The sequence below is a fragment of the Bos taurus genome, chromosome 5, assembly GCF_002263795.3.
Source record: "Bos taurus isolate L1 Dominette 01449 registration number 42190680 breed Hereford chromosome 5, ARS-UCD2.0, whole genome shotgun sequence".
In the NCBI taxonomy this organism is placed as follows: domain Eukaryota; kingdom Metazoa; phylum Chordata; class Mammalia; order Artiodactyla; family Bovidae; genus Bos; species Bos taurus.
Genome location: NC_037332.1, coordinates 102,985,790 through 103,005,124, shown reverse-complemented (window position 1 = coordinate 103,005,124; position 19,335 = coordinate 102,985,790). Strand labels below are relative to the sequence as shown.

The 19,335-nt window shown below is 42.1% G+C and overlaps 1 protein-coding gene across 1 annotated transcript in view; it reads left to right on the top strand.

Annotated features, from left to right (window-relative positions):
• The first annotated feature begins 1,459 nt into the window (after positions 1–1,459).
• LOC132345380 (antigen WC1.1-like) overlaps positions 1,460–19,335 on the top strand; it is a 41,126-nt gene continuing 23,250 nt past the window's right edge. Inside the window, exons 1-4 of the mRNA XM_059887263.1 lie at positions 1,460–1,631; positions 6,576–6,896; positions 14,095–14,403; positions 14,497–14,814. Of these exons, the coding sequence (XP_059743246.1) occupies positions 1,559–1,631; positions 6,576–6,896; positions 14,095–14,403; positions 14,497–14,814 (1,021 nt within the window). The 5' untranslated portion in view covers positions 1,460–1,558. The remainder of the gene's footprint in view (positions 1,632–6,575; positions 6,897–14,094; positions 14,404–14,496; positions 14,815–19,335) is intronic.

The following is a 19,335-nucleotide window of genomic DNA, read 5'->3' as shown; positions in this document are numbered from 1 at the left end:
CTTGAGCCTGAGGGAGTATGAGGAATGAGGGCAGTTTGTTAGTGACCTTGACTTTCGATGGGGGAGCTCTGTCTTGCATCCTTACTGCTCTTCTCTGTCTCTATATGCATCCCTGGGCTACTTTCTGGAGAGCATCTGGGGGCTTCTCTGATCAGTGGGACACAACAAGGCAGCAATGGCCACACTGGACATCAGTCCCTCCTGCTTGGCTCTGTGCCCTCAGTCCACCTGGAATTCCGTTCTTGCCGCCAACTTTCCTCTTGAACTCAGAATGAATGGACTTCTCTTTTCTGCTTTGTTAGCATCTTCTTTGCCCCTTGCCTGCAGCCAGAGTGCAGCAGAATACTTTCTATTTATCATTCTCTCTGGGGGCAGTTCCCTTAAATAATATTTTGCATCTTCTTTAGTTATGGCTAATAATACAGGTGGGTTCTGAATCCTATCAAACCAAACTTTCCCTTTCCAAAGGCAGAAATCGTGAAGTTTAGAAAATGTTAATCTTTCTAAGCTATATATTTTCTTCTATAGAGCCCCACTCCTATTTTGGAGGGTTAGGGTTGAATGATGACTACTACTTTCTCTTTGTTTCCTGTAACAGCAATCTCTTTCTCTCCTGAAGCATCATTTGTTGACTAGGTGAAAGGGGTATTTCATATAAAATGAAATGCAATAAAGGGAAAGGGATTTAGCATGTGTGAAAATCCCTTATAGGGCTTCCCAGGTGGTTCAGCAATAAAGAACCCCCCTGTCAATGCAGGAGACACAGGAGACATGGATTTGATCCTTGGGTCTAGAGGAACCCCTCGAGAAGGAAATGGCAACCCACTCTAGTATTCTTGTTTGGGAAAGCCTATGGACGGAGGAGCCTGGCGGGTTACATCCCAGGGGTCACAAAGAGTAGGACACAACTGAGCATAAATACACCTTCTCCAGGACCCAGTCTCCAGATCATTCTGAGAAGAGAAGAAAGACCAGCAGACTCATCCCCTCAACTTAATGGTTTCCACCTCACCCTCTCCATGATCACCTGTGAATTCCTGAAATCCTTGTCCTCATTTTCTGCTGGCCCAATAAATATTCTTGTATTTCAAGCCTTCTTGTAGTACTCTGCTTCCAGCCTGAGGTCAGTACTGGGAAGATCAGTGTTTGATTCCACTAGAGTTATTCCCCGAGGGCCAATCGTTTCCACAACCTGACTCTGTGAAATCTCAGTCCTTGGGGATTGGCCAGGGTGATCAGAGGAAAGAAAGGTACTCATAGTTTTCTACGCCAGCCCTGATTATGGGGCCTGGCTCTCAGGACCACGGAAGAAGGAGGTCAAAGGACCGTGTTGCTCATATAAGGAGATGTTGAAGATTCAGAAGCTCATTGGTGTCTGAGCTGCAGAAAGTGGCAGATGCAGCCTCCGATAGTGCCTGAAATGGTGAGAGGTGTCGCTATTGGCTCTCGGGAGGGAGGGTGTAAGGGGTGGTCTATATAGACCCCAGTCGGCACCCTGACGCCTCCTCACAGGCTGATCCTGCAGCTGGGACTGTGACCTTGAGGACGTGGGGTCAGGATGGCTCTGGGCAGACACCTCTCCCTGCGGGGACTCTGTGTCCTCCTCCTCGGCACCGTGGTGGGTGGTCAAGGTAAGAGCTGCCCCTGTCCTGGGTCCACAGCAGGGAGTGGATGCCTTGATGAAGGGAAAGGTGTGTGGAGTTGTGGAGCTGCAGTCTTAGTGTTTTTCACCAAAAAGGAAGCACTGTGGCTGAGAATACTGGTCCGTCTCCTGTGGGGGGTCCACTGGTCATAGCGGCAGATTTTACAGAGCAGTGAGGTTTGGTCTGGACCGAGCTGGGTCAGCCTGAGTCTCCTCCGCTGTCTCCCTTGTCCTCAGGGAGCTTCGAGGGTCCCAATGGCTCCCAGTGTGTGCAAGTTCCAGCGACTAACCCCAGCTGGGACTCTGGGCTGTTCCCACCTGCTCCACGTGCCTGGTATGTGAGCACTGCCCCTGGGTCCCCATGTTTCCTGTGTCTGTGCTCCTGTAGGCTCTGTGCTTGTGTTTTTTTTTTTTTTTTTTGTGTGTGTGTGTATGTGTGCAGGTGAGGAGTGTGTGAGGGTGTGCGTGTGTGAGGGTATGAGAAGTATGTGTGTGTGTGTGTGAGGAGTGTGTGAGGGTGTATGTGTGTGTGAGAAGTTTATGTATTTGTGTGTGTGAGGGTGTGAAGAGTGTGTATGTGTGTGTTTGGAGTATGTGAGGAGTGTCTGAGTGGTGTATGAGGGTGTGTGAGGAGTATGTGAGGGTGAGTGAGGGTGTGTGAGGAGTGTTTGAGTAGCGTGGGAGATTGTGTGAATTTGTGTGAGAATATGTGTGTGTATGTGGGAGTGTGTGAGGCTGTGTGTGTAAGGGGGATGGAGCCTGTCTGCATGACAGGAACGGGGCTGCTGAGCATGGACTGAGTCCATTGGCCTGTGAAGCACACAGGGTGTCCACAGGGCTGGGTGTCACGGCCACTCCTTGTAACTGGATCAGAGATAATCGTGCACCTGCCTGCCTCTCTCCGGCTCCCATCCCCCAGGCTCCCCTCTGCTTGTTGACGTGTCTGCCCAGCACTGGGCTCTGTGAGAGGTTCTGTCTGCTGGCCTCGCCTGTTCCCCCCAGGTGTCATTAGGGAGCAGAGAAGCCCGCATCCAGGAGAGGGGACCGCTTGTCTGTAGAGATCAGTTGATGCATAGCCTCAGGTGTCTAAGTTCCCAAGTCCCTGCCCCAGTCCCGGTGACTCATTTTCTGATGTGCTGGGAGCCTGGGATGGTCCTTTTCCCTCCCAGGATCTGCTGTGACTCTGTAGGGAGCACTTTCTCTCGTGCCCTCTCCTGTCCCTCCCTGGGAGCTGCTTTCCCCTGAGTGAAAGTGGAGTATGTTATCAATCCTTCTTCATGGTCTGCAAGGTTTCTTTGGACAAATATGCCAATCTCCTTACGGGAGTCCTCTTGGGTGACAGGATATTTTTCTTCTCTTTAGACATTTAGAGTTCTCTCTTTGTCTTTGCTTTTGGATGGTTTACTCTGTGCGTCTTGGAGAAGGTTGTTTTGAATTGAAATTTTGGGGTTACTTATTAGCTTCTTGAACTTACATGTCCAGATTTCCCCCAGGTTTTGGAAATTCTCAGTCTTTCTTTCTTTGCTAGGTCTCCTGGCTGCATGCGGGCTTTCTCTAGCTGTGGTAAGCAGGGGCTGCTCCTCGCTGCAGTGCACAGACTTCTCATTGTGGTGGCTTCTCTTGGTGCAGAGCACAGGCTCTAGGTGCACAGGTTTCAGCAGCTGTGGCACACCAGCTTAGTTGCTCTGTGGCATGTGGAGTCTTCCTGGACCAGGGATTGAACTCACGTCCCCTGCACTGGCAGGCGTATTCTTATCCACTTCATCACCAGGGAATTCCTCAGCCATTATTTCTTTTCTCCTGTGACTCCATTCAATACATTGTTTCTTTTTATGGTGTGCATAGTTCCCACTGCTTTCTATATTCTTTTCATTCTCTTTTTGTTCCTCTATTCAACTGATCTTTCTTCTAACTTTTTGGTTCTTTTTTTTTTTTTTCTTTTCCTTGGTCATGTTTGTTGTTGAATCTCTGTACTGAATTCTTCAGTTTACTCATTGTATTGTGTTCATGCTAAATCACCTCCGTCATGTGTGATTCTTTGTGACCCCATGGACTGTAGCCCTCCAGGGTCCTCTGTCCTTGGGATTCACCAGGCAGGAATACTGGAGTGGGTTGCTATGTACTCCTCCAGGGGATCTTCCAGACCCAGGGATTGAACTCGAGTCTCTTACATCTCCTGCACTGGCAGATGGGTTCTTTACCACTAACGTCACCTGGAAAACCCATTCATTTATTATTCAGCTTCAAAATATCTGGCTAGTTCTTTTTTTTTTTTAAGTATATGTCTTTATTGCTCTTATTTTATTTGTATTATTTTCCTGTTATCCATAAATATTTGAATTTTCTTGTAACTCTCTGAGCATCTTTTGAAGTATTATTTTGAATTCTTTGTCAGGCAGTTCTTGGATCTCCATTAATTTGAGCTGGTTACAAGAGGTTTACTGTATTCCTTTGGTGTCATTCGCTTGTAGATGTCTGCACATTTAAAAAAGCTGTCACCTCTGCCAGACTCTATGTCCTGATTCAGTAGAGAAAGCCTTTCACTTCTGGGTAGTGGCACACTGGAATGTACTGAGGGTGCCAAGTGCAGAGGCATAAGGTGGCACTGGGTCCGGGAGGGCATGAGGCTGTTTGGCTCAGGCTGCTGATGTCCACAGCACTGACAACTGTGTGGTGTTTGGCAAGTGTTGCAGGGGGTCTGCTGTCACTGGAATGGTAGTTAGTGTTCTCAGCAGTGCCTCTGGTTCCAGAGCCTAGGGTCATGACCAGCAGTGGTAGTGGCCAGAGCCAATGGTGTGTGCACATTTGGCTTTGGGGGCTTGTTGCAGGTGCCTCTGTCGGGGAGTTAATGGTTGCAGGTGCTCAGGTTGTGGAAAGGCCTAGGAAGACAGCAAAGGCCAAGACCAACAATGGCTCATTGCTCAAACTCATGTCCATTGAGTTGGTGATGCTATCTAACATCTGATCCTGTGCTGCTCTTCTCCTTGTCCTTCAGTCTTTCCCAGCATCAGGGTCTTTTCCAATGAGTCAGCTCTTTGCATCAGGTGGCCAAAATATTAGAGCTTCAGCTCCAGCATCAGTCTTTTCAATAAATATTCAGGGTGGATTTCCTTTAGGATTGACTGGTTCTATCTCCTTGCTCTCCAAAGAACTCTCAAGAGTCTTCTCAAGCACCACAGTTTGAAAGCATCGATTCTTCAGGGCTCAGCCTTATTTACTGTCCAACTCTCACATCCATTCATGACTACTGGAAACCATCATCTGTGCTGTTATTAATTCTTTCAGGGGTAAAATCTGCTGCATCTGTCTGCAGAGCACGTCACTGTGAACTGTGATTTCTCCTGTCATGTGGTTGCTATTGGTCCTTTGCTCTTCTTTCTTATGCCTAGCCATCTCTATAAGACTGGCTCAGCTTTGCAGGTCTGCGTGAAGTGAACCTGAAGCAGGACTTTCATATGGTGCCCCCAAAGGCTAGGGACACTGGTTACTCAGCCTGCTCTTACCCTCCTGGTGAGAGGAACTCTCCTGGCACCCTTGACACTGAGTGATTCTGGTTTGGAGGATGTAATGATGCCTCCAAAATGATAGTATCTTGGCATGGTCAAACTTCTTAGGGTACTCAGATCTTCTGGAGCTGTTTTTGTTACTGATGGCTGTCTAAGTTTGGTCTTTTTTCATAGGATGGAGGCTGCTGTCTCCTACATCAGCATTTTGGTAATGGCACATTTGAGGTCTTTATTCTTTGAGAGAATGGTTTTGAGTGTAGAATTTTAGATTGGCAATTTTATTTTTTTCTTTCAGTAAATCTAAGGCTTCAGTCTACTCTACCCTGACATCTCTTTTTGTTCTTGGGGTTTTAGATGTTAGTATAGATGTTTCTCAATTTTATATACCTAGTCTTTATCTTAGTATTTTTCTTTCTGTCAATTTTCTGCTGTTATTTTCCATTTTAGTAAAAGTAAGCTAGGTATGGTGTAGTAAAAATACAAAATGTATCCTTATATAACATGTTCTGTTCACTTTGGCAGGACTTCTGCTATGGTAATTCTTCAAGCACTCAGGTTGTTGGATTCTCCACCATTGTATTATATCCCACTGTGATACAAGGCTGCAATATTCACTGTGGTAGAAAAATATACTGGCTCTTAAATGTTTCTATGTGGAAGTGACATCATTTGTTCTGCCACTTTGTTGAATGAGCCAGATCACATGGTTATGCTTAACTTCAAATAGGCAAGGAAGTATTACTATTTCCACATGCTCATAAAAGAGAATTTTAAATGTTGTTGAACACTAGTAATGTCTCCATCTATAATGTTCCTACAAATGAACTCCTTTTTAATGCAGAAACCAGAGTCATCTTAAAACTTAATCGCTAAAGTGACATCTGATCACTTTTTTCAAATTCCATTTGTTAGATGCGTGTTACTAGGTACATTGGAGTGTGGATTACACAAGGACATGAACACCAGGTGGCAGGAATAGCCAGGACATTTCAGAGCCTGTTACCCCAGCCTCTGTTCCTGAGCTGGATGAGATGCTCCTTACGGACAGGGAAGGAGAGGGACGATTCCTTCCCGGATCCGGGGCCATGAGCTGTAACTGATGGGGAAGCTGGGCCCTAGTAGCCATGGGCACATCTACAGGGAGGGCAGCATCCAGAGTCTCTGAAGGCCTGTCCTCGGTGGTGTCCCTGGAGCTGGTTCTACAGGCTCGTGAGAAACACCTGGTGCATCACTTCCTGCTCCAGGTTCAGTGATGGCACATTGGGAGCTTAGAGTTAGCCACGGTGGGAATGTTTATATCACAGAGGTCAGGAAATACTATATCCCATGCACTCTTTTACTCCTCAGAGAGCTTACATTTTAAACATACACCACTATATGGTCTCCTAAAATCTCTCCTGTGTCCTGTGTCTGTGTCTCTCTTGCAGCTCTGGAGCTGAGGTTGAAGGATGGAGTCCATCGCTGTGAGGGGAGAGTGGAAGTGAAGCACCAAGGAGAATGGGGCACAGTGGATGGTTACAGGTGGACATTGAAGGATGCATCTGTAGTGTGCAGACAGCTGGGGTGTGGAGCTGCCATTGGTTTTCCTGGAGGGGCTTATTTTGGGCCAGGACTTGGCCCCATTTGGCTTTTGTATACTTCATGTGAAGGGACAGAGTCAACTGTCAGTGACTGTGAGCATTCTAATATTAAAGACTATCGTAATGATGGCTATAATCATGGTCGGGATGCTGGAGTAGTCTGCTCAGGTAAGTCCTGTCTGGTCTGTGTGGGGATCTCTAGCAGGAAAAGCCTCTGTCTTATTACCAGAATGACTGAGATTATGGATACAGCCTTTAGAGCATACTTGGGTGAAGGATCTTTGTGATGTGTCACAGGAGACAGAGAGGTGAGGTCAAAAGTTTCATACAGATACAGCTTCTGGGTTCGGCTTCTGTGATGTAGTCTCATCATGGTAATTGTTCTGTTTTCTTTGACGTAATGGTCACTAGGGTGTGGCTACATGGTGAGGGGAGGGGTCGTAAAAGAGTTGTGGGCAACAAGGTTTATCATACTCATAGGGTCTAAAAGAGTCACACTCCTCCATGTTGGTATGTGGAGGATGTGACAATAGAAAACGCTCAACCAAGCAATCGTGACCCCAAATGGCATGTGAAGACCTGCGGACAAGTGACCATACCAGGGGTCAGGGTGCAGTTACACAAGGAAAAGGTGTGAAGGGATTTCACTGGTGCATCTAAATGTCTCTAGGTCACAGTCAGAGGAAGCCAAAGTGGGATTGTGGCAGAAAACAATCTCATCACACTGGTGCACCTGATCAACCGAGTGGGGAGCTCACATCACATTTGCAGGGATGTTGAGGGAGCAGGAAAATGCAGTCTTGAAGTTTACAACACAGCAGCTGGAGTGCATCACGTATAAGAGGCAGTGAAGCTAAGAGGACCTGAAGTGACTCCTAAGAAGTGCTCAGTGCTGTCTATGTGTTTGATCTGTGCCAAGGTGGATGCAGTAAAGACAGCAGTGAAACTAGGGTGTGGGTGGGTGTTCACAGTATTTGACAGAGAGGCTTCTAGTTGTTATCATAATTGTGGATTAGATGTCCAGGATATTAATCCCATCAGAGCAGCTGGACTGGAGGAAGATATTGTTGGTTATCACAGTGAGTTTCCTGAAGTAGGGAGCTGGTCTTAGGCAACAATCACCCCATCTGATGTGATCGTGGGACAAGGGAGCCCTGAGGACATCTGCAGTAGGTCCTTAGCAGCCACAGCCAATCAGCTCTTGGGTGTTTATGTTGAGGAAGGTCATTGGAAAAGTGATCTTTTCTAATCTCACCTTCAGCAGATCTTTGATGATTCTAGTTGAAGCCCTTAAGAAAACAATTCTTTTCCTTTTTAAAAGGTACTTTATTGAGGTATGACTGACATACAAAACTGCTTGATAAGCATGCATTTGTGAAACCATTACAGCACTATGTCATAAATCTATTCATCTCTTCAAAAGTTTTCTTCCATTCTCTTTATTATTCTTATTAAAAATAATTATTTTCAAGGTGCTTTTAAATTTTAGTTAGAAACTTTTGCTTTAAGCAAACCTGTTTTCTGGCATCTCAAGTAACCTTTGTCATTGTGACAATGTCCTAATCATGGTTCCAACTGCAGATAAATTTGTGGAAACACTACAGGTGTCTCTACCATATTTTGATAAATCAGCATCTGAACGAAAATGGAGTGTGTGATGTTTGAACTTTCTGTGAAATTAGAACTCCGAATGTTATCATCCTAAGAAGATTGATGTCTTGATATTAATTCCAGTTAAGATACACTTAAAAGTAAAGAATTGGAGAATGCTCTGATATTTAAACACTGCTTGTGGTTTGTACTCCCTGACTACCATTGCTCTAACTTAGGCTCTCACATTTTTATGAATGGTTCCAGGTTCCTTCTGTTTCTCTTTTTGTCACTAGTTCCCTCCCCTTGGTCTGTCTTTTCTGTATTTTCAGACATGTTTTAATGATGAAGTTAAGTGGTGGTGATTTAGTAGAGATAAGATTAGAATAGCTTGTCTTTTCATTATCTTAATCAAAATCGAACTCTTGGAGTTTCTTCTGCTTAATCTTAGGAGTCAGGTATGGAAGAGAAATTTCAGCCTCAGTAGTGGATTGTTGGAAGTGGAGTACTGTGTTTAGGAGAAATCTAGAGTAGAAACAATGACTAGAGAAGGCTGTAGGGAAGCTTGTTTGAAATAAGGAGGAGCTTTCAATGAGGGGCTAAACAAATTGAGAAGGACTGTGGTGCAAGTGTTCCAAGTTGCTTCAGTCCTGTCCTACTCTTTGTGATACCATGGACCCTAGTCCACCAGGCTCCTCTGTCCATGGGATTCTCCAGGTAAGAATACTGGAGTGGGTTGCCATTTCCTTCTCCAGGGGATCATCTTCACCCAGGGATCAAACCTGGGTCTCCTGCGTTGCAGGCAGAGTCTTGATTATCTTCTGAGCCACCAGGTACTACAGTACTGAAGTGCAAAATGGTGAGGGGATGAAGATGCGAGGATTGCAGGAGGGGAGGGTTGGAAAGATGCAGGTCAACTCGTACATTCACCACAGCCTCTGTGTTACACTTCCTTCCTGCCCTCATTCTTTCCCTCCCTCTCTTCCTTTATCCTGTTGTGGGAGTCATTTCTGAGCTCTGTGGAAGTGCTAGCATTTGGAGGTTGCAGTTTTCTTAGAGGAAAGTTTTTATAATACGGATTCTGTTTATTTAACAAATATAAGTTTACTCATATTTTTCTCTTTTTTTTGTATCAGATTTTGGTGAGTTGCGTTTCACAAGTAATGCATTTTCAAGGACTAGGCCCACTTTACAAAAAAATTTCAATTTAGAATAACACTGGTTCATATCTCTTATCTTTAAATGTTGGGAAGATCTATAATGATATTCCTCCTTTTGTTACTGGTGTTGTTAATTTGTGTTCCCTCTTTTTTCTTAATTGATTTTGCTAGAAGATTATCCGTGTTAATGTTCTTTTTAAGAGAATCACTAATGGACCCTATTGATTTTTTTGATTTGTATTTGCTTTCTACTTAGTTGATTTCTGTACTCAGTTTTCACTCCTCTTTTTCAGTTATGATTTTCTGTGATAGCTCAGCTGGCAAACAGTCTGCCTGCAATGCAGGAGACCCCTGTTTGATTCCTAGGTCAGGAAGATCCCCCGGAGAAGGGATAGGCTACCCACTCCAGTTTTCTTGGGCTTCGCTTGTGGCTCAGCTGGTAAAGAATCTGCCTGCAATGCGCGGCACCTGGGTTCAATCCCTGGGTTGGGAAGATCCCCTGGAGAAGGGAAAGGCTACCCACTCCAGTATTCTGGCTTGGAGAGTTCCATGGACTGTATAGACCACAAGGTCATAGAGTCAGACACGACTGAGTGACTTTCACTTTCCAGTTATGATTGTTGTTGCTTTTGTAGATTCTTGAGTCTTGGATCATTTTCTTCTGTTTCTATGTTTATTCTAATGTAGGTATCAAGGAAGCATCAAGGTTCTAAATTTTCTTCCAAGCATCATTTTATTTTTAAGCCACCAGATTTGCTAGTATATAATTTCTTTTGTATTTTATTACCATAAAATGTTTCTTTTTTTCTGAATGTATTCTTTGTCTTATAGTCTGACTTTGTATGATATTAATATAGATACTGTATACAGCCTTCTCTGATTTGTGTTTGCATAGTATATAATTTTTTACCTTTTTAATATGTTTCTGTGTTTATATTCAAACACATATGTATTTATAGGCAGTATATTGTTTTGTCTTATTTTATCTGGTCTGATCATCTTGTTTTTTATTTGGAGTACTTAAATTATTTACCTTTAATGTAATTATATACATTATGTATATAATGTAATTATATACATATAATTGTGTTTAAGTGTACTTGCCTGCTATTTGTTATATCTTTGTTCCTATTTTAATCATTGAGTATATTATTTTATCTTAAAACTCTATTGGCTTATTAATCATATCAGATTTTTAGGTGATAATGTTGATTTTTTTTTAAATTTTAAAATAATTTTTATTTATTTTTGGCTGTGCTGGGTCTTCATTGCTGCATAGATTTTTCTCTAGCTGTGGAGATCAGAAGCTACTCTCTAGTTGCAGTGCACAAGGTCTTCACTGCGGTGGCCTCTCTTGCTGTGGAGCAAGGCTCTATGGTGCTCAAGCTTCAGTAGTCGTGGCTCCCGGGCTCTAGAGCACAGGCTCACTAATTGTGGTGCATGGGCTTATTTGCTCCGTGGTATCTGGGATTTTCCTAGACCTGGGATCAAAACCGCATCTCTTGCATTGGCACATGGATTGTTCGCCACTGAACCACTGGGGAAGACCATGTTGAATTACTAATCTTTAATTACATTCTACCTTGAAATGATGTTATGTCGCAACATGCAATGTCAGTCACTATAGTTTTCTTCCACTTTGGTCATTGGTGCTGTCATTGTCATACGTTCTACTTACAAATTTATTATGAATCTTGTAGTTTGTTGCTAATATTTTTGCTTTAAATCTTCTAATAGAGAATCAACATCTAGCACAGACTCTATACCTTTGAGTGGATCCATGTTTTCATCTGCTGTCATGTCCCTTTAGCTTGAAGAACTTTCTGAGGCAGTTTTGTGTAGTGTGTGTCTGGTGGCCTCCAATTCTATCATTTTTCATTTATCTGAAGTCATCTTAATTTTCATTCAGTTTTGAAAAGTATTTTTATAGGTGATTCAATTCTAGAGTAACAAATGCCCAACCCCAATACTTTAAATATGTTTTTACATTGTCATCTGACTTTCACTGCCTCCAACAAAAAGTCAGTAAATAATACTTATCCTTTTGTTCTGCTGTATATAGTGTGTCAAATTTCCCTGGCTGCTCTTAAGATATTTTTGTTTGTTTGTTTGTTTACCACTGAATTTCAGTATTTACATTGTCATGTTTTCTGAGAATGATTTCGTTACCTTGTTCGGGGTTTGTTTAGCTTTTTGAATCAGTGGATTTATAGTTTTCAATAAATTTGGAAAAGATTTCATTTATCTTTTCTTAATATTTTTCAGCACAGCCCTTATTCTGAATCTCCAGATACGCATATTTTATATATTTTTATATTATCCTACATGCCATGGAGTTTCCATTCATATTTTTCTGCCTTTTTACTCTCTTTGGTTCAGTTTAGATAGTCTCTACTTCTGTGTTTTACTTCCCAGTTCTTCTATTCTGCAATGTCTAGTCTCTTGTGTAATTAATCCAAATAATTGTTCATTCCAATACTATATTTTTTCAGTTTTAGAAGTCTCATTTGTTTATTTTTCCTAGTTTTCCTCCCTGTTTATTTTGATTGTTCATTAAGCATATTGATATTAGTGGTTTAAAGATATCTTCAGCCAATTCAATCATTTCTGTAATTTCTGAAGTTGATTTAAATGATTATTTTTTAAAATGTGTTATGGGTTACATTTTTCCCCTTTGGAAATTCTAATAATTTTCTGGTTGGATGTTGGGCATCACTAAGCAGTCCTTTACCAGTAAGAACTTTAGAAATAAATAATCAGAACACATCTAAAAATCAGGGAATTGTACTTGATGAATCAAATAAAGTTTTTTCATTGGGTTATTTTCATTCTGTTCAAAATGTGTTCCTCTAATGACCAAATGATGAACTTTTATTTTTAATAAAAAAAAAAAACTTTTATTTTTCTCTCCTTTAGTTTTAAAACTTCCTTGATCCCACCTTGCCTGCCGTATGCCCCACCTACACCCTACTTCTACAGCAGTAGCTATCCTTTCTGATTTTCTTTTCCATTCATCTGTGTCTTTTAAAATTGTGTTTGCTTGTCTGAAGTGGGAGAAATGAAAAAGGATAGCAGCTTAAGTGGTAGATGGGAGGAGCAGAGGGTGATGTAATATGCTAACAACCTATTCAACAAGTGTTTCCCACAAATATTTACATATTTTGTCTGTATTGAGGCTTTTTCAACTTGGAACTCTCCAAATGATGGCTTGTTTGCTCACTTCCTCCTCCTTCTCCTTCTTCTTCCTCCTTTTAGAATTGTAAACCATTCAACATGCCATCTTCTTTTAGAATTGTAAAACATGCATGAAAGAAATTAAAGACAATATAATCAATGGAAAGTCATTCTGTGCTTCTGGGCTGGAAGAAGTAATATTGTTAAAATGCCTGTACTTGTCAAAGTGATCTACAGATTTAATGCAATTCCTATCTAAATCCCAATGGCATTCTTAATAGAAATAGAGAAAACAGTCTTAAAATAGAAGAGTGTGGTTTAATTTTTATATATTCATGAATTTCCTGTTTCCTTATTACTATTGAGTTTTATTTCCATTCCTTTATGGTCATGAAAGATATTATTTTAATATTTTTGAATTTGTTAAGACTTATTTGTAACCTAGCCTGGAGAATATTTCATTTGTGCTTGAGAAGAATGCATATTGTTCTATTGTTAGAATTAGTACAATGATAGTATTAAAATCAATTAGCATTTTCTATGAGTCCTGTTTCAGAAGAAAAACCTTTAATAGGAGATGATCTGGAAACTCAGCTGTCTGGTAAGGTCCCACTGAGAACACACACTCTACCAGGTCCTTTGACAAATCCTAGGGTTTCAAGAGAGATGGCCGGGACTCTCTCTCTGTGACTCTCTGAGTTTTCTTAACTCATCTTCTTTCCCACTAAGGTCACTGAAGAAATTAATGGAATTTTTGCCATTGAAAAGACAAGATGTGATGACATAAACACGAATTAGTAATAATGTCCATATTTCTTCTCTGGAGGCGTCACCCATCTACAGGTTGGCATCCCCTCATGGATCCAGCCTCAAGACTTTCCCTCACCTAAGTCACTTGAGAACTAGCTCCTGGGAGAGAAAACTGATCAGAATATTAGCCCCACAAGTTCCAGGAAAGCTTTCTAAGCTTGTCTGGATGCTAGGTCTCTCATATCATAGCCCATGTTTCTCTGGGTGGGTTCCGTTCTGCATATCTCTACTTTCAAGTGCTGGCATATTACACATTATCCTTGGATCTGTAGGTATTAGGCTGCTAAATGAGAAATTCACTTCTCCAACCAATGCTAAAAGATGTGTTTCCAGTATTCAGCCATTCCAATGATCTGAATTGGGCTCTGTAGTTTCTAGGCTCCTAGACCGAGGAATTCAGATTTCTAACCAGTCTCAAAGTGTATGTTCTTAGGATTCAGCCACTCCAAACTGACCTTGAAATCCTCCTGAATTTCTGTTTAGAAACCTGCTCAAGAAAATTCAATTATGACACTAACTATCAAAGACTCTCTACATGCTCCACTTCTAAAAAGAAAAACTTTCACACCACGGCCTGTAATGTGCAGTTTCAAGTCAGTACCATGAACACTGGTTTTGTTGTTTCCTCTTAGGATTTGTGCGTCTGGCTGGAGGGGATGGACCCTGCTCAGGGCGAGTAGAAGTGCATTCTGGAGAAGCTTGGATCCCAGTGTCTGATGGGAACTTCACACTTGCCACTGCCCAGATCATCTGTGCAGAGTTGGGTTGTGGCAAGGCTGTGTCTGTCCTGGGACATGAGCTCTTCAGAGAGTCCAGTGCCCAGGTCTGGGCTGAAGAGTTCAGGTGTGAGGGGGAGGAGCCTGAGCTCTGGGTCTGCCCCAGAGTGCCCTGTCCAGGGGGCACGTGTCACCACAGTGGATCTGCTCAGGTTGTTTGTTCAGGTGAGATGCAGGTCAGGCCTTTCACCTCTGTGAACACCCTATTCAGGTGAGAAAGTCATGTGATTTTGCTGAAACTCTGTCTTCTTCTACCAGCATACTCAGAAGTCCGGCTCATGACAAACGGCTCCTCTCAGTGTGAGGGGCAAGTGGAGATGAACATTTCTGGACAATGGAGAGCGCTCTGTGCCTCCCACTGGAGTCTGGCCAATGCCAATGTTATCTGTCGTCAGCTCGGCTGTGGAGTTGCCATCTCCACCCCCGGAGGACCACACTTGGTGGAAGAAGGTGATCAGATCCTAACAGCCCGATTTCACTGCTCAGGGGCTGAGTCCTTCCTGTGGAGTTGTCCTGTGACTGTCCTGGGTGGTCCTGACTGTTCCCATGGCAACACAGCCTCTGTGATCTGCTCAGGTAAGAGAGAGGAAAGGGCTACTGGTACTCAGGATGCTCCTGGAGTGAAATGTTTCCAAGAGCAGAGAGTGAGGGAAAATGGACTTCAAAGTCAGATATTTCTTGGTGAAATATGGATCTTCTCATTGTTCCTTCATTTTTCAGGTCAGGGCAAGAAGTGTGAAGGGGAATAATATACTTTTAAGCAACATTGTTGCTTACTTATAATCATAGAAAACAGTGTAGGAGCAGTAAGTATAGACCTCAGTATGAACCCCAACCCAGAGCAACAGAGAGAATGTCCCCAGCACCACAGTCACTGTCGTCCCCTCTCTACAGGGAAAAGCACTTACTGAACTTCTACTAACATAGAAAGTTTTATCAATTTTTGAACTTTATATAAAATGATGCAGTATGATGCATCTTTTGTATCTAATTTCTTTAGACTCAAAATTATGTTTGGGATTCACTCATGATGTTGTATATTGTAGCACTTTATTTTTTTTTTTTATTACTGTAGAGTATGACTTTGTATGATCACATGGCCATGTACTGATCAATTCTACTGACAGTTTAAATCTGAGTTGTTTCCAGTTCTTGACTATTATAAATATGATATTACAACTTACCATGACAATGTCTTTGGATGCAAATATGTGTTACTTACTTTCCATGTTTAACCCTTGGTCTTTTATTTTCTTTTTCTTAATCAAATGGTGTCCTTTGACGAACTCATTTCTTAATCTTATGGAAACATAACTTGCCAACTTTTTCCTGTACATTTAATGCTTCTTATAGCCTTTAAAAGAGAATTTTTGCCTACTCCAAGATCATAAAAACATTCTCCATGAGCGTCTTATGGAAATTTTATTATCTTTCTCTTGCATATAATTGTGCATTCCTTCTGGGATTGATATCGGTGTAAGAAGAGGGTCAGGTTTCATATGGACATCCAATTACTCAATCTTTTTCTGAAAAGATTCTTTTCCCCACTTCAGTGCCGCCTTTGTCATAAGCAGAAGGGCAAGTATGTCTGTCCTTTTTAAGACTCTCTATTCTGTTCCATGTTATCATTTGTCTATCCTTGCACCATTACTGCATTTTCTTAATTATCATAACTTTGTCATTGTTGTTGTTCAATCGCTAAGTCATGTGTGACTCTTTGTGACCCATGAACTACAGCTCACCAGGCTTCCGTGTCCTTTACTATCTCCCAGAGTTTCAACGGAGAAGGCAATGGCAACCCACTCCAGTACTCTTGCCTGGAAAATCCTATGGACGGAGGAGCCTGGTAGGCTGCAGTCCATGGGATCGCGAAGAGTCGGATACGACTGAGTGACCTCACTTTCACTTTTCACTTTCATGCATTGGAGAAGGAAATGGCAACCCACTCCAGTGTTCTTGCCTGGGGAATCCCAGGGACGGGGGAGCCTGGTGGGCTGCCATATATGGGGTTGCACAGAGTTGGACACGACTGAAGCGACTTAGCAGCAGCGGGAGCAGAGTTTCAAACTTTGTAGTTAGTCTTAATAACTTTAATTTACAAGAGTTACTTTATATTAACTCCTCTAAATTTGTTGCTTTTCTTACCAACTGTGATGGTCATTCTTGGTTGCTTGTATTTTGTATCAGTTTAGAAATCAGCTTGTCATTTTTGCCAAAAGAAAAGCTTAAGGGTACTTTCACTGGGATTACATTTAAAAATTTGAGAGGAGACAAAGAAATTTGAGGATGATTGACATTGACAATGTTGAGTTTTCCAAATCATTGACATAATACATCCTTCCATTCAGTTAGATCTTGAATTTTTCTCAGAGATTTTGCCCATCTTCTACTAGGATTTCTCCTAGGTATTTTATTTTTGATGTCATGAGTATTTTTGTGGAAGTGTCCTGGCAATGAATTCTCTTTGAGTTGTTTTCATCTTTTAATTTTTAAAATTTTGATGTCATTTGAGACATTAAAATGTTGGGAAAGTTATATAAAAATTCCTTTATGACCTTTACCTGGGTTTCTAAATGTTAGTATCAATATTTCCCTTTAATCTCTGTGTGTGTGTGAGTGTCTTTCCTTCTCGATTCCCCTTCTGCCCCATTTCTTCCTGAATATGTAAAATCCTTCTGAATTAAGTTGAAGCCATGATGTTCCTTTACCCTTAGGACACTTCTGGGAATTTCCTTACAGAACCAGAGTTCAGTCAAGTCTTTAAATGACTTCAGCCCCAGGTGACATCTAATTGCAGCACTGAAAGACCCCACTGGAAGACTGCCAAACTGAGTCTTCTTCTGATTAATGACCCAAAGTCATAAGCAAAATGAAGTATATATTCTTTTTCTTCAGCTAAAAGTTTTTCCTTTTCATGTTCATCAAATTGCTAACATCTGTTGAATCACAGAAAAAGCAAGAGAGTTCCAGAAAAACATCTACTTCTGCTTTATTGACCATGCCAAACCTTTGACTGTGTGGATCATGACAAATTGTGGAAAATTCTGAAAGAGATGGGAATACCAGACCCCCTGACCTGCCTCCTGTATGCAGATCAAGAAGCAATAGTTAGAACTGGACATGGAAAAAGAGACTGGTTCCAAACTGGGAAAGGTGTATGTCAAGGCTGTATGTTGTCACCCTGTTTATTTAACTTATATGCAGAGTGCATCATGTGAACTGCTGGGCTGGATGAAGCACAAGCTGGAATCAAGATTGCCAGGAGAAATATCAATAACCTCAGATATGCTGATGACACCACCTTTATGGCAGAAAGCAAAGAGGAGCTGAAGAGCCTCTTGATGAAAGTGAAAGAGTAGAGTGAAAAAGCTGGCTTAAAACTCAACATTCAAAAAACTAAGATCAAGGCATCCAGTCCCATCACTTCATGGCAAATAGATGGGGAAACAATGGAAACAGTGACAGATTTTATTTTCTTGGGCTCCAAAATCACTGTAGATGGTGACTGCAGCCATGTTTTAAAAGACATCTTCTCCTTGGAAGAAAAGCTATGACAAACCTGCTGCTGCTAAGTCACTTCAGTTGTGTCCAACCCTGTGCGACCGCATAGATGGCAGCCCACCAGGCTCCCCCTTCCCTGGGATTCTCCAGGCAAGAACACTGTAGTGGGTTGCCATTTCCTTCTCCAATGCATGAAAGTGAAAAGTGAAAGTGAAGTCGCTCAGTCGTGTCCGACTCTTTAGCGACCCCATAGACTGCAGCCTACCAGGTTCCTCCACCCATGGGATTCTCCAGGCAAGAGTACTGGAGTGGGGTGCCATTGCCTTCTCCGACAAACCTAGACAGCATATTAAAAAGCAGAGACATTACTTTGCTGACAATTGTCCATTTGGTCAAATCTGTGGCTTTTCCAGTAGGCATTTATGGATGTAAGAGTTGGACCATAAAGAAGGCTGAGCGCCAACTAATTGATGCTTTTGAACTGTGGTGTTGGAGAAGACTGCTCTGAGTCCCCTGGACTGCAAGGAGATCAAACCAGTGGGTCCTAATGGAAATCAGTCCTGAATATTTATTGGAAGGACTGATTCTGAAGCTGAAGCTGCAATACTTTGGCTACCTGATGAGAAGAATTGACTCATTGGAAAAGACCCTGATGCTGTAAGATTGAGGGTGGGAGAAGAAAGGGATGACAGAGGATGAGATGGTTGGATGGCATCACCGACTTGATGGACATGAGTTTGAGCAAGCTCCAGGAGTTGGTGATGGACAGGGAAGTCTGGCGAGGTGCAGCCAATGGGGTCACAAAGAGTTGGACATGACTGAGTGACTGAACTGAACTGGGCTAAATTTTGGGGGAAAATCTTCTATACAACAATGTCACCAGAACTCTTGTTATGTGACCTGAATTTCTGCATTGAAGACTATCCTCTGATCTTGCACTGTGATGTTTCCACCTTATGCTGAGCTAGTGCATGACTACTATTATTCTTTAATTCTTAATTTCAGCTAACACATTTTTCAGCTCTAGAAGTACTTCACTTTTGTTATCATTTCTCTGCAAAGATACACATTTTGTCTATTATTTCCATAAACACTTTAATCGTGGCTATTTAAATTCTCTGTCAGGTAAATCTAGCAGGTGAAAAATCTGGGAAATTCTTTCCAATGTCTCCTTTTTCCTTTCTGTTTTTCACGAGATCTATTTTATTTAAGTGTTTGTTTTAAAGTTAGACATTGAAGAAATTATAGAAATCCTTCAGAAAGAATTTTGTTTTGCTTTTACTTCGGGATAGATTTGGCCTTCCTTGGTGACTCAGATGGTAAAAAATCTGGCTGCAATGCGGGAGACCTGGGTTTGATCCCTGGATTGGGAAGATCCCCTGGAGGAGGGCATGGCAAACCACTCCAGTATTCTTGCTTGAAAAATCCTATGGGCAGAGGAGCCTGGTGGGCTATAGTCCATGGGGGTCACAAACAATCTGACATGACTGAGCAACTAAGCACAGCACAGGGATAGATATAGGGATACAACAACTTATTTAACTCATTCTTATAGCAACACTTGGGTTAAAACAAAAATTGTGATACTGTCAGAAG